Source organism: Parus major, chromosome 4 (genome assembly GCF_001522545.3).
Source record: "Parus major isolate Abel chromosome 4, Parus_major1.1, whole genome shotgun sequence".
In the NCBI taxonomy this organism is placed as follows: domain Eukaryota; kingdom Metazoa; phylum Chordata; class Aves; order Passeriformes; family Paridae; genus Parus; species Parus major.
The window spans coordinates 30,506,576-30,520,896 of NC_031771.1; the positions used below are offsets into that span (position 1 = coordinate 30,506,576).

Below are 14,321 nucleotides of genomic sequence, written 5' to 3' on the forward strand. Positions count from 1 at the left end.
ACCACTTTCCTGGGAAGCGGGATACGCGCACTTGGGCGCTAGACCCTAGCTCATCCCACTCGGAGGCCACGCTTCTCTCTGTAAGGGCAGCGGCGTCTCAGCCTCCTCTTCCTGACGTCCCTGGCCCGAGGCTGTCCCAGCTCCAGAGCGGAAGGCTCTGGCGAGGCGCTCCGTGCCCACCGCGGCTCCCGCAGCTCCGGCCGCCACCGCAGCAGGCACCTCACGGGCCATGCCGGGCCCCGCCGCGCCTGCGCAGAGCGGCCCGTCCCCGCCGCGCCCTCCCGCGGGCGGGCACCCGGAAGCGGCAGCGCCGGCGGCTCCCGGCGGCGGCGGGGGCTCGGCCGGGCGGGCGCAGCCGCTCCCCGCACCCCGCACCAGCGGCGGGGCAGCGCAGCTGGCATGGTGCTGGCCGCAGCTCGCCGCGCCCGCGTTGCACGGAGGAAGCCCGAGCGGAGCCGCGATGGAGATGCTGCTGCCGCCCGTGTGAGTGCGGCGGCGGCGGCGGGGCGGGCGGGGAGGCAGCCGGGCGGCCGGAGCCCGCCGGGACGGCGGTGCGGAGCGGAGCGCTGTGCGGTCCGTGGGCTGGGGCGGCGGGGCGGGCCCGACCGCGCAGCAGCGAGCGGAGGTGCGGCGACGCTCCGCAGCCCGGCCGGCCGTGCCGGGCCCCTCGGCACCGGGGGGAGCGGTGCCTGCGGACGGGGGACGCTCGGAACCGGCCGGGGGCAGCGCCGGCGGCAGGGTCGTGTCGGTGACCTGGTGGCCCGGCGCTCGGAGATGCCCGCTTGAGCCGCTGCGGGTGCCGGCCGCGGGCACCGTGAGGCGGGGGTAGCGGGCGCGGGGCTCCCGCGGGCGGGCAGCGCTGCCGGCACCCCCGCCCCGCCGCCTTCCCGTGTGCCTTCCAGCTTGTGGGGACAGGCGGGCTTTTTCTCCCTCCTCCCCCTCACTCCTTCTGCTTCCTCCATATGTGGTCCCAAATTACTCCTTGTTTGACTCAGCAGTCGTGCTTATCTCACTCCCGGGTTTCTGGTTATTTAGTTAAGCATCTCTTTTAGTGGCAGTGCCCAGGCAATGCACTCCAGGCAGCCATCTCCAGCTGCATCTCGGCTGGCCTCCTCAGCCCTTTCACAGGCTCCGGTTCAGTGCAACTTCATCCTGCGCCTTCGGTAGGTAGGCTTCAGGCTGTGGGTGAGGTTTTTGGGAGCAAACCGAGGGAAACCAGTTGCAGACAGCTCTGGCCCAATTGGTGAAATGGTGAGAGAGACTCCAGTACTTCAGGCAGACTGCCACTTCCCAAAACAGAAGGCATGTGACTGATGGTTTTGCAGGGTTTGTTACCTTAAAACAAAGTCACCCTTTGTGACAAACTAATGAAACTAAAGCAAATTAATTTATGCTTCATGTGAACTCCTCCATTCAATCCAGGTTGCTTGGCAATTCTTTATGGACAACTTGATCTCTGTTTTTTCTTGGCTTAGCTGTATTTGATGTGTACGTATCATGTGTACATGCCTGTAAACATATGCAGATGAATAGACATCATTATCTAATGCATTGCTTTGGGATGTAGAAAGTTGCAATGGAAGTGTTCTATCTTGGACTTGATAGGTCAGTTGTATGATTAAAAGCTGCCTCTCTTCCTTATAGGTCTTTGGTGTTTTGAATGTTTTCTGTAGCCATTGATTTCTGTCTATAATTTCTTGGAATTCTGATCACTATGTATGTCACATAATGTAGAAAAGTAGCCTTCGGGCTAAAGGAGTTTGCTAGATAGAGTGTCTTTTTTTTTTTTTAACCTCTATGAAATAGCTTATGTATGTGCTGAATAGCATGTAACTTGTTTGTTTGTTTTGTTTTTTTTTAATTGATATAGAATTTCTGTCTGTTATTTGTCCTTTTTCGGTAATGAATTGTATAATTTTTTAAATTGAACATGAAACTTTTAATTCATATTAGTGTCTTGGTACACTATAGTAAGTTGGTAGTAGAGTTCTGCACATGGATGTTACTAGGTTGGTTTTACAGACTTTTTACATTCCTTTGTTGCTTGAGGCAATTTTGTATTGCTTTGCTTCAAAATTTTGTAGCTAGTTTTGGGATAATGAAAGATAAAGCCAGCTACTTGGCTTTGCACTATTGTTGTGCACAGAAATTAGAGTTCTAGGTTAAAATCTTAAATTATTGTTGGAGTTTTCTTTTAAGCTTAATTAGACATGCCCAATTAAAAAGTTTCAGGTATAGTAGAAGAGAGGTTGCAATTATGTGAGTCACTGAATATGTTCAGTTTGACTGTGCTTACCTAATGCCAGTAATGTCGAATTTTCATTTGAAATCAGGTTGTTGATGTACCAGGGTTTGTGGCCCCACCAAATAACTTCAGTGCATTTGCTTATTTCCAGCTTAGAGGTTCAGGAATACAGTTACAGTACTGTAGAATAAAGCATCACTGATGCTAAGCATTTTCTAAGTGCTACAGCAACACAGTTTTCTTTGTAAGAACAACATTGCGACTGTAAACAGGAAACTCATTGATTTGGTTTGGCATGAAAAGTTTGCTTGCTGTTTGGACAGTCCCAGTGACTGAGGAGTGTATATAATAATTTTTCTACACAAGTTAGTGTCTGTAGAATTTGGGTATGTCTTACAGAAAGAATTAATTGTAGCTAGAGGTAATGATTTTTCACACTGCCTAGTTCTTCTCTTGCTATTTGGAATGGGGTTTTGAGAGTAAGAAAATTTAAAAGGCTGGTCACTTATGTACATTATGGTTTTCAAAACATTGAGTGAATCTACAAAACTACACATTTTTCTGTCACCCGTGTCTTACGCTGCAGCTAGGGAAAGACTGGATAATTACAGTAGTCAGTCATTGTGTGGTCTTCCTGTCAGAGGAGAACTAGGAGCTGTGTGAAACAGTAACTGAGGTCCTGTTAGAAGTGCAGAGAGGAGCTCTTACCTGACAGGCAATGAAGGCATTAAGAAACTGGGGTGAAGGTTGCTGCATTCTGCCATTGATCTGTACGGGCATTAGGTGAAAAGTTTCCAAAACACTAATTCTACCCTTGCCCTGGAGTTTATTGGAAATATCCTAGAATAGTTCTCCACTAAATAAAATAATATTCACAAAACTAGAAAGCATCTTAATTTCTTTAGTGGAGATTATTGTTAGCCAATGTCACTAGTCATAATGTCACTAAGTATTAGTCACCAACTTACTACTTCCATGGGAATTCTACCTATTCCTCTAATCCTTTGGTAATAGGGAAACCAAACCTGCTTGGAGTAAAGACGAAGTTTCAAGTGCAAATCTTCTTTTCCCCAAGATGAAGGTGAATGAAATAAGAAGTGACAGCACTGGAGATTAGACAGAAGTATTAAGTTTTTTTTCTTTTCTTTCCAGATGTACCAAACTTTGCCATCAGAAGCCCTTGGATCTGAAAGATGATAACACCGAAATTCACTGTCCTATTACAGTAAATCCATGGCACATGAAGAAAGCTTTTAAAGTTATGAATGAATTAAGAAGGTATTACTTCACTGTATACACCTGCCTGGAGTCCATCACTCATTTTTTCTTTCATTTGCATTTGTTAAGTTAATAATAATAGTTTGTTTATTAAGAGCATGCGATTTCAGAAGTACAGCTGAGGAGAAGGATTAAATATGCAGAGAAGTGATAGCTGAATGATAGCCATGTGATGATAGCTGTAATGTATGCAGTATGTTTTTGCACCTCATAAGTTAGTCAAAACTAGTTTTAGGAGACTTGAAAAATACTTAACAGGTGGTACTTAAGGAGTTACAACTACTGATTTTCTCTTGTACATAGTTGATCCTGGATAAATGAAAAGTGACTCTGGTTGAGCCTTAGGCTCTTTGTGTGCCTGTTGTTGATTTCTGTGGTAGGCTGTGAACCAGAAAAATGTTACCATTTTCTAGGCTGGAGACATAGGTCACAGTATAAACCAACTGACTGCACTCTTTTGTAGTTATCATTTGCTTGCCCCCTGGGAGAAATTGATGAACTCCCAAATCAAATGTTGAAAGTAGTTTTTCTCAATAAAGTTTTGTAAGACTTTGAAGAATAATGCCATCAGTTTCAGTGAAACTGAGAGGCTGGTGCTGATGGTGTTCTTAGCATCCATATTGATTTATATTTTACATATGAGTAGGTGAAGTGATGTTGAAAACTGTGACAGCTGGTAATTAGAGCTCACAACTGAGCTCTGGAAATCAGGACTCACAGCTATCACTGATAGTAATTTAGCGCTAAAACTTACAGCAACAATGGAGAAATTAAATAAATAAAAATACTTCCCTAACAGAGACAGTACTGGAGGCTGCAAAAATCCTGTACTTCTTTGTTATTTTCCATATAAAATTAAAAATTGGAGAGGCTTCACTGAAAAGAAACACAGCAACTGATACCCTTTTAAAGTATGCCTCTGCCTTTGACCTTTGCTGTTCCATGTAGGTTAATCTTTAAAACTGTGTGCTGGATAGACTGACACTTGTTGCTTCAGCTAAGTTATGCCTTTGGCCTTTTCAAGTGTCCCAATAACCAGATTCAATGTCTCAAGGAACATGATAGAGTCTGGCTAGAGCCAGCAGCAATGACTTCCTAAGGATGAGCAAGAGTCCACATGGAGGAAGTTTCCCAGAATTATCTTAACAATAGTTTCAGAAGTCAGAAACCTTACCTGCATTTTGCTGTGTTGCAAGTAAAAGATTCACCGTCTTCCAGCAGAGTGCATTTTTGAAGCCCATGGATTATTTTCAGAATATACTTTAGTTTCCATGGTTACCTAAATTCAAATTGCTGTAGAAGCAATTTGAGCAATTTTGCCTTGCATGTATAAATACCTAAAGTTTGAACAGGAGCTGTGCCATATAACCTTAACTAGTTCTCATTTAAGCTGGAAACAGCTTTTAGGGTAGTAAGTTGTAATTAAATAAAATTATAAGCATTTCTAGTTGCATTTGTTTATTTGAAATAATAAATAGAAAATATTAAAAATGTTTCATTGCTCTAAACAAAGATCTAATATTAATCCAGTAAATGATATTTTTGATTTAGAGACAACTTTAAAAATGTAATGATCTCAGTCCTTTTCATTAGTGTAGCACAAACAGGTATTTGCCAGAGGTATACTCTCCAGGAAGTGAATAGCTAGTGAAAAAATAGTTTGCTTAAGCATCTAAATACATTCGATTTTGAATGCTTAAGTCTTTGTGTTTATGTTAAATTTTTGACTGCTGCCAGGTTGTCTGGCTCTAGTAGCTTGTTAATGAGTTTTTATGTGCCTTCAAATTTTGACAAATTTTAGCAATTTTGTCCTTTGTATTTTTTGTCATTTCATTGCTCACCATCACCTCAACACTGAGTAGAAAGCTCATTAGGATAGGTAATTGACATATGACAAAATTACACACTGATGCCTGTCTTTTCACTTTATTATAATTTGCTTTTATCACAAAGGAATTTGATGTTACCTATATTTATGAAAATTCTCATTCTTACAAACAAGATTTATTTTTGTAAAATGATGCGCCTCATGAAATTAAGGTGCTGAGTTGCTGTGGAAGCCACAAGATGCTTGCAGCAGAGTATTAAGTTTTTAAGCTTTCTTCTTCAGTAGTTTCTTTACCTTTGTAGTAAAGAGGAGTATATTCATTCACCTTATGCAGTTCCAGACTAGAGGTGTTACTATGTCTATGTATGTGAAATGTAATTAGTTAACCCTAGTCATGCATTGATGTAATTCTGTTGCTTCTGGCTCCACTGTTATCTTTAGTATTTCTGTGCAACTAAGTGTAAAACTTTCTGTTCCTGTTGTCAGGATAAGTGCAGGTGTTTGATAAAGTTGGGTACCTGATGCCCTTTTATGGGTAGCTTTCTGTTTTAATTTTTTTATAATAAATGTAATGGTTGTTTCAAGATCCTCTGAATTGCGTGTTTCATCTGGTATGGTCATTACTTTACACTGTACATATTATTTGATAATAACCACATTGCAAGCTAAATTTAGATTTATATAGTTGCTGTAGATATTAAGAGCTGAAAGCAGATGGATAATCTTATGCCAGGATTGCAATATGGCTCCAAAGGTTAGTTGTGGCCAACAAAAATTTTGGTGTGTGATCTATGCAAAGCCATCTTACCTGAGTATGGGCTCATAAAAATTAGATGATTGCAGAACTGAGAGATCACAGAGTTTTCTTTTGGAGTGAGATGAATATCTGAGCAGTTTGGCTGAGAGCTCCACTTCTGTCTACCAAGCAAAATGCAACTGTTCACCTGTCTTTGCTACAACTCAGTGTGGTTGTTGCAAACTATCTAAAAATCTTTAATGTGTATTCAGGAGTGGTAAAAATTTATCTTTTTGAAAGTACTGAGAATAGAAATCACTGGATTGGTGTACAGCTCTAGCTGCATCCCTAAGGAATATGTTAAGTCATACTTTTCCCCCTTCCCTCTGTTGCTGTGGCTCAGAGTTTTGTGGATTCTATACTACCTCCACAGGGACAGTGTTAGCATGAACATGAAATAAAAAGCAACTGTAACTATGGCTATTTCGATATTGTGTAACTGCAGCCTTTTGGTTTTGTGGTGTTTTTTTTTTTTTTTTTTTTTTTTTCCTCCTCTCCTCTTTCAGTCTAGAAAATTGGATTATAAAGAATACACAGGTTTAAGTGTAATAACAGTTGAAGTGGGAGAGGTATAGCCAATAGCTGTAAACTGCATTAGAAACACCTGTGTTGGGAATGGTTATAAATGAGATGTTACTTTATTGCAACTGAACAGGAAGGAAATATGTTACAGTCACAAAGGACAAGAATGCAAATGGATGTAATGAAGATACAAAGTCAGTCAAGATATGAGGTTAACCATAATAAATTCTAAACTGCTCAGACTGGAAAAAATAATTGCTATTGTGTGCATAGGCTGAATGTGAAAAATGCTTGGAAAACAGTAAATACAGAGAAGATTGAGTAGTGGATTTGAACGATTAAGTAGGCATGAGTTTCCAGTGTAATGTGACACAGGCATCTCAGTTGAAGTTTGTATTCTTTGTTGTCTGTAAAGCCTTGTTTCTTACGTAATTTTTTAGTGCTTGTGTCTATTAAATTCTGTTTTTTCTATCATAGTTGTTCAAAGGGGCCCAGACTTCCAGAGAGAATGTTTATAAATTGGGCTGATACAAATTATGGTTATTCAATGCAGAAAACTTCTGTGCAATGAATCACAATTCAGTTGTTTGATTTTTAGATCGTTTTGTGTACTCAAGCACCATCCGTAATCTGATTGAGTAACAGCCATGTGGTTGTGTAACACATTTAAAAACAATGCTTCATCAACATTGTCTGCCTGCCTCTTTTGATGGCCTGGGAAAAGAAATTGTGTGTGATATCATATATACTTTTCTGTTGTAGTTCACTTATGTGAAATTGCCTTCTCTGATATTTCTAAATAGTCAAAACTTGCTGTGTGATGTGACGATAGTAGCTGAAGACATGGAAATTGCAGCGCATAGAGTTGTGTTAGCCGCCTGCAGCCCCTACTTCCATGCCATGTTTACAGGTACCAAATGTTTCAATACTTACTATGTTGTAATCCAGTCTAACTGTGTAAAGAATAAAATTTCATTACTTTTGCTTTTAAGGATCTAATTTGATTTTTAGATAAGCCAATAGGAAAACTTGGGATTCTTAATGATTTTTTTTTTCAGTCTAAAGACACGCTGTCAACTTAGCATTCGTTAGCATGATGAATGCTTTAAAAGGTCTCCTTAATTAAAAAACAAATTAGATGTTAAGTAAGCCAGAAATAGTTAAGTTGTTATACCCTTTAATCCTCTAGTTATCTCACTTGTCCAAAAGAAGGTTAAAATAACTTTCATGTGAATTTGGGAGCAAATTATGTCCTTTAACAACTACTGCTGCTACATTCTTCAGCCCATGAGCGCTTTAGGCTGTTAGTAGATATGAAAGCTTTCTGTGGCTTTGGCAGCCTATAGCTGGAGTGTGTGTTTCAGTATTTTTAGGGTAATTCTCCATGACATATGTACTCTGCATCATTGCCACTACTTTTCTGTACAGGCTTGATTCTACTTCTCGCTCCATGCTGGCCAAGTTATTGCTTTACTGCTAGAGCAGGAATGCTGAGGACTTGCAAGGCTAGGATAGGCTCAAGTTCATAGGAGCTTCTAGCTGAAATTCCTGTGCTATGGGTTTAATTTCATCATGGTTATAAATTACATTGAAATAATGTGAAATTCAGTGTCAAAGTAAGAATGCTACTAAATGCATGTTAAAATTGACTTATGAGGTTTTGTCTGTTCTTCCTAAAATCTTGTGCCAGCTTTGTAGTTAATGTCATCTGTCTGGAATTAAAAGACTTCTCTGTAATCCATTACTGCTGACCACCAGCTCAGATGGAGGTAGAAATGTGCCTCTTGGCTTGCCCATATGCAAACAGATTGGTGTTTTAATAATTTTAATTGTATGCAACAAGATGGATGAAATTTGAAATACTGTTGTGTTCTGGGGAAGCAGCTGATCATTCTTGATTTTATAGGCAAATATTTTGACATATTCAAGGCCAGAAGTGGAGTAACTTCGACAGCAATGCGTTAAAGTTGCTTGTAAAATTAAATATCTCTTCCTCAAGCAGTTCTTTAAATTTGCATTTGTGGTTGAGACAAACATTCTGGGTGACTGATAAATTCTTTCTTAATTTTTACTGCTGTCTATAAAATTAAAATAAAAAAGCTGCTTCTGCAGTTCCTTTTTATCACCTTAGTAGCAGAGAAGTGCAAGCCTCTTATGTTAGTTCTGTATTAAAGATTAACTGTTGTTGACTATCACATTGAAAAATACTCTTTACTCAGGGTATCGCTTTTTATGTTTTCTGTGATTAAGACATTTCTGCTTGCCCTGACTGCCCTTTCTGTGAAGAAGTTTATTACCCATTCAGAGTGCCAGTGCAGCTGAGTGCCAGTCTGTAGCTGCTCTCCATATAGAATTACTGAAATCTTCTCTTCCCTTGCTTCAGTCCCTTTTAAAATTTTTTACTTGTTTTATGTTTTTAAATGTAGGTGTTCTTTAGCCCCAGTGGTGCAGGAGGTGGGAACACTCACTTGAGTAATGAGTGTGAGGTGTTTAACTAATACAGCTGTTGTGAGGTTTATGTAGCTGGTGAGCCAAATAGGTGGGAGCTTAAATAAAATTCAGCTGTGGCTTTAAGAGTTATCAGCAAATTTTATAGTAGGCTTATAGGTTGTGGCTAGCTAGGCCCAACTGTGGTATTGGTGCATTTCAGCCATTCCCCACACAAAAAATCCTGAATTTCATTGTGATTGTTCTCTCCATGAAGCCTGGAATCCACACTTATGTGGATTTTTATTCTCCTCCAGTAATCTGCAAATTCATATAAGCAAATTAACCAACCACAACTGAACGGAGAAGTACCTTCTTCCATCCAGAGTAAAACATGACAGTAAAAAAATTGCACTCTTATGCTTTAGGGTTACTTCTTGAATAGAAATTAGAAGCTTATATTTAGAGATGTGTTTGCAGGTTGATTCCATCATTCTCTGAGTCATTAAATATTACTGCAGTGCAGGCTGGGATATGGTATTAACTGGGTTCAAACTCTCTGCCTTTTTTCTTTTTTTTTTCTTTTTTTCCCATTTGTACATGTAATGATAGCCCTAATAATTATCAGGAAAGAAAAAGTTACTGTCTTTTTAAGTTACAAAATATAGTAAGTTAGTAACAATTATCCAATGAGGAGATGGGGGAAGAAAGTCCCTGCTATTTAATTAATGTTAATAGAAATATTTCTTTCTTCTTATACAGTGGAATTATTTAGAAATATAAGCCAAATCTACTTAAATGTTTAAAGGAATTGATTATAAAACATCAGTGAAGGGATTCTTCAGTGGCTGTAGGACCTGACTTCAGACAAGGGTGACCTGAATTTAATTTTCATTTCTACAATGGCAGTTTTCCTTAGGGATTTACCTGCTCTCTTCACTTCCATTCTCCATTTGTAAAATTCTTGGGTAAAAAAAAAAGAAAAGAGGAAGAAAGCCTTCTTTGCGTTACTTTGTGAGGAACTATGTGAGCTTTTTAGGTATCCCCTTTAGTATCTTCAACTCAACTGGTGTGCTGCTACTTGGGAGGTTGGATCTACTCAGTGCTTTCTTTCTGTTCACAATATGCTTTCCTCTCATTAAAGACTCTGTGGAGAATGGTGGTGCTGCTTCCCAGTCATAAATAGTTCTTCAGCAGGTTGAATTCTAGACTGAGACTGCCTGCTGAGTGCATCTCTGGTTTCCTCTATATGATCTATCAAACAGATATGGGTTGATCTAGAATTGTAGTAAGATTGCATGTCTGGCTCACGTGAAAGTTGGAAGCAAGTATTTTTGGGGTTATTTTTGTTGGGTGGTTTTTTTGTTGTTGTTGTTTGGGTGTGGGGTGTTTTGTTTTGTTTTTTTCTTGTTAAGAGTTTTTTATTTTTATATTCTGGGCTTGGTTTTTAAACAGAGAAGGTGCCTATCCATGACTCTAAAAGCCTTGACACAAAATCTGAAAACAAATCTAATGTGCTTGCAGAATATCAAAATCTGCTCTCCCACACACACAATTTTCCCAGAGGACCACCTCCACAGCAGCTTGCATAATAAATAACTTGCAGCTTACATGCTCTGAAGATCAATAGGTTTAATCTGTGTCAAACTAGAAGTAGAAACTTCTAGAATAGGGAATAGAGGGCCCTGCAGGGTACATACTGCAGTCATCCTTCCAAGGTGAAGGGGAATGTTTCAGAAGTACAGGTAAAAGGAGAAAGTTCTGTGGGAACTGGATTTTGCTGGTTTGTATTTCGGTAAATGGTGCTTTGAACTTCCTGCCATTGAAAGTGTTGATTCGCAATGCCATTCTTTACCCTTTGGCTCAAAAAAAAAAAAAGATATAGTACCATGGATAATGGCAACAGATTTCTCAGTGGTGATCCCTTTGCTGAAAACACTGGGTAAAATGCATGGTTTGACACTAGCCATAGAGACCAGAGGGTAACAAACAATGATAATGTGTGTGAATTCATAAGAAAACATCAGCAATGGTTCTTGTTCACTTCTCCATCCTGTCTGCTTTTCTTGTTGTATACATTAAATTTATTATATCACCAATACCCTTATCTCTAGATGCCTATGCCTAAGGGAAAGAAATTATATCTGACATAGAAGAATAAGAAATTAGTGTATTCAGAGATTAGGATATACTCTTCCAAAATCAGATTTTATATATCTTCCACCACAACTTTTGTAGTTCATGTGTTGTTTCTCAGTGAAAGTCAGTGCAAGGGGATTTAAAGGTCTGAGATGACCTGATCTGGAAGTCATGAAGAAGGTTATAGTCATTACTTCAAAATATATATTTGGATAATTATTTCAACTATAAAGAAAATACTGCACTTTGAGAAACATCATGCCTTGAAGGTGGAAATTATTTTGCAGGCCTTTCTATGAAGATTGGTTGTGGCATATGGCCAACATGTCAGCCTCCACAGAATGAGATCCAACAAGTTTTCCCTTGCTTACCATTTTGTCTTAGCTTGAGCTGTTAAATTGGATCTGTAAAAGAGGTGAAATCGCTAAGGGAATAATAAGCAGGCAAGCAAAGAAATATGTATGTTAATTCTTCTGTGGGGATATAACTTTTTTTAAAATAAATTTACTCCAGACCATGTTTGGTATGCTCCTTCAATTAAAAAGTTAATAAAGCTAGAGTATTTTAATATCTTGTTTTCCCAGAAAAATGTTTTTGTATGCATTTGAAGTGTCTTATTTAGGTTTGATAACAGTATTTTCCTGATACTGTACACTGGAAAAAATAGGTCACTTCACTAAAAGCATTAACCCAGGTAGCATTTGCATGATGGTAACAACAAAATCTTCCTTTCTTACTGGAGGAAGGAAGGAAAGAAATTAAATTATTAGTATTGAAATTTTTCTACTATCACAACTTGTGCATGCACAAAATTTCTGCTGCTATTAAACTTCTACATTCGTGCTGTATTTCTATCTTATTTGCTTGACTAATAAACTGTGTTTGTAGGTGAGATGAGTGAAAGCCGAGCAAAAAAAGTTCGAATAAAGGAAGTTGATGGCTGGACTCTGAGGATGCTTATTGATTATATTTACACTGCTGAAATCCAAGTTACAGAAGAAAATGTGCAGGTAAGAGTGAGAATATTTTTTGCAACAAATGAGATGCAATGTGCAGAGTTATTTATTTTGTCATTGTGGTTCAACTCCAACATGGGAAATCTCATCTGTAAACTGGAATTTTTTCAGACTTTGTGCTTACAAAGCAAGTAGTCATGCTGTTTAAATTCTGGGTCAAATTCAAAGACAATTCAAGTAAATGGAAGGCTAGTTGATTTTAATGAGTTTTGCAACCAAACCTTATATAATGCAATAAAATATATGCCTAAATTTAATGCTGTCAGCCATCTCTGTACCACCTCTTCTCTAATATTTAAGTGAAACTTACATAAGCTACATAGATTTATTCCTAAATGTGAAATCATGTTGTCCAATTAAGCTGTCCTGTTTATTTTTTTGCCTGTTAGCCTGCACAATAAAGTACTTTTTCCTGCTCAATCTCTATAACTTGCCAGTGACCAACTGTGCAGAAATTTTTAGCTACTGCTTTTTTTTTTTTTTTTTTTAAATTAAATCAACCAATATCTATCATGAAGGTTTTGTCCATCCCATGCAGAGGTAAGAAGTTTTTCCAATTGACTGTACCTTACAATGAAGCTTCAATTAGAATAAAGCAAACACAAGCTTAGAAAACATAGCCTCCTATATTTAATATTTTCTAAATGCAGAGGGACTTAAGATGGACAGTTTCCTTCCAATATCTTTTGAGATTTGTTGTAGAGGCTTGGTAAGTTTAAAACTACTTGCCTAAGGGGTGATACATTTAATGATAGTGGTTTTCTTTTTACTCCTATGCTCATCTTTGTACTCTTGTCCAGTGCCAAATAACTGGTTATTAGCAGTTATTTTGGTGCTTTAGCAGGGTGCAAAACCATGTTGCTGTATTTGGCATTGAAAACTTTTGTTGCAATTATGTATTTTGAAATGAATTGCTTTTACTGGACATTAGGCTGAAATTAATAGCATTTTATTGGCTGGTGAATCTGTAGGGGTCACTGCTTATTTTAGCCGTGATTGATTGAATACTTCCTGAAATGAGAAATGCTGCCATCTTGAAACAAAATATCCTGCTACTAAGACTTCCGTGTCTGATGTCATATCATAAGTCATTTAATTCTGCAAGACTAATTTCTTGTCTTTCTTAACAACTTGTTTCTTAAGAATCATTCTTTTTAAGGAATTGTTCTGGTCTGATGATGAATGCACATAATGAAAACAAATGATGGAAATTCTGTTGTATTTTACCAATCTGGTGATTGCCCAAATCTCTGTATCTCTGTGGAAGACCTTGAGCGAATCGAGAGCTGTCAGAGATTCCCTAACAGACCTCTTGCTGCTTGATCATTCTGGCTTTTCATCCTTAAAGTAGAATATTCTTTCTTGCTGACAGGTTAATGGCCCTAATCTTGTACATTCTATCCATAACATTGGAGTGGACTTCACAGGCAGTCCTACTGTATTTTGGCTGTAGGTGCTGCCTAGGAGGAGGCATTATCATCCATCCTTGGCAATGCTGACTATCCCATGTTAGTGGGGAGGAAAAGCATTACATTTCTTCCTCATACAGGAGTGGTTGAAGGCCAGAAATCCACTGGTTTAATGCTCATGAGTCTGATAGGGATTTAATTTTCATGACTCCAGGTTATGTGTCTGAAGATAGATATCTGATGATGCTGGGGATATTAGTATAAATAATATGTCTTGGTGAATGATATTACAAGTTTATGGTTATTTGAGTACTAAGAAAGTCAGTCTTCTAAGCTGGGTTTTGATTTTTTTCCAATATAGTTGCACTTAAATGTTGATGGTGAATATATTTGTAATATGACTGTATTGATTATTACTAGGTATGTAGAGTTTATTTGCCTTACAGCAGAAATAAATACTATGGATAAAAATAAATATGATGATGCAAATTCTTTTCCTTAAGCTTGAAAGCCAAAGATGGGAAAATTGTTACTGTGACTTTCTGGAAACCTAGAAACATAGTGCAGATTGCCAGGCCTTAGTCAAAAATGTGTTCTCTCATAAGCATGTTGTGTGCTATTGAGATGAATTCTAGCTCTCAATTTCTTGTCTATATGACCT

General features: G+C 38.8%; 1 protein-coding gene across 4 annotated transcripts in view; it reads left to right on the forward strand.

Annotated features, from left to right (window-relative positions):
* Positions 1-304: 304 nt before the first annotated feature.
* Positions 305-14,321, forward strand: part of KLHL2 (kelch like family member 2) — a 53,849-nt gene continuing 39,832 nt past the window's right edge. Inside the window, exons 1-5 of one of the 4 annotated variants that reach the window (XR_004496830.1) lie at positions 344-483; positions 1,053-1,163; positions 3,398-3,523; positions 7,473-7,579; positions 12,124-12,245. Coding sequence is in view for 3 of the 4 variants with exons in the window: in XM_033513337.1 (XP_033369228.1) it covers positions 461-483; positions 1,053-1,163; positions 3,398-3,523; positions 7,473-7,579; positions 12,124-12,245 (489 nt within the window). In the remaining variant the exon portion in view is untranslated. Of the gene's footprint in view, positions 484-1,052; positions 1,164-3,397; positions 3,524-7,472; positions 7,580-12,123; positions 12,246-14,321 lie in introns of those variants that run through there. The other 3 variants (XM_033513337.1, XM_015624790.1, XM_015624791.2) reach the window with 3 other exon arrangements.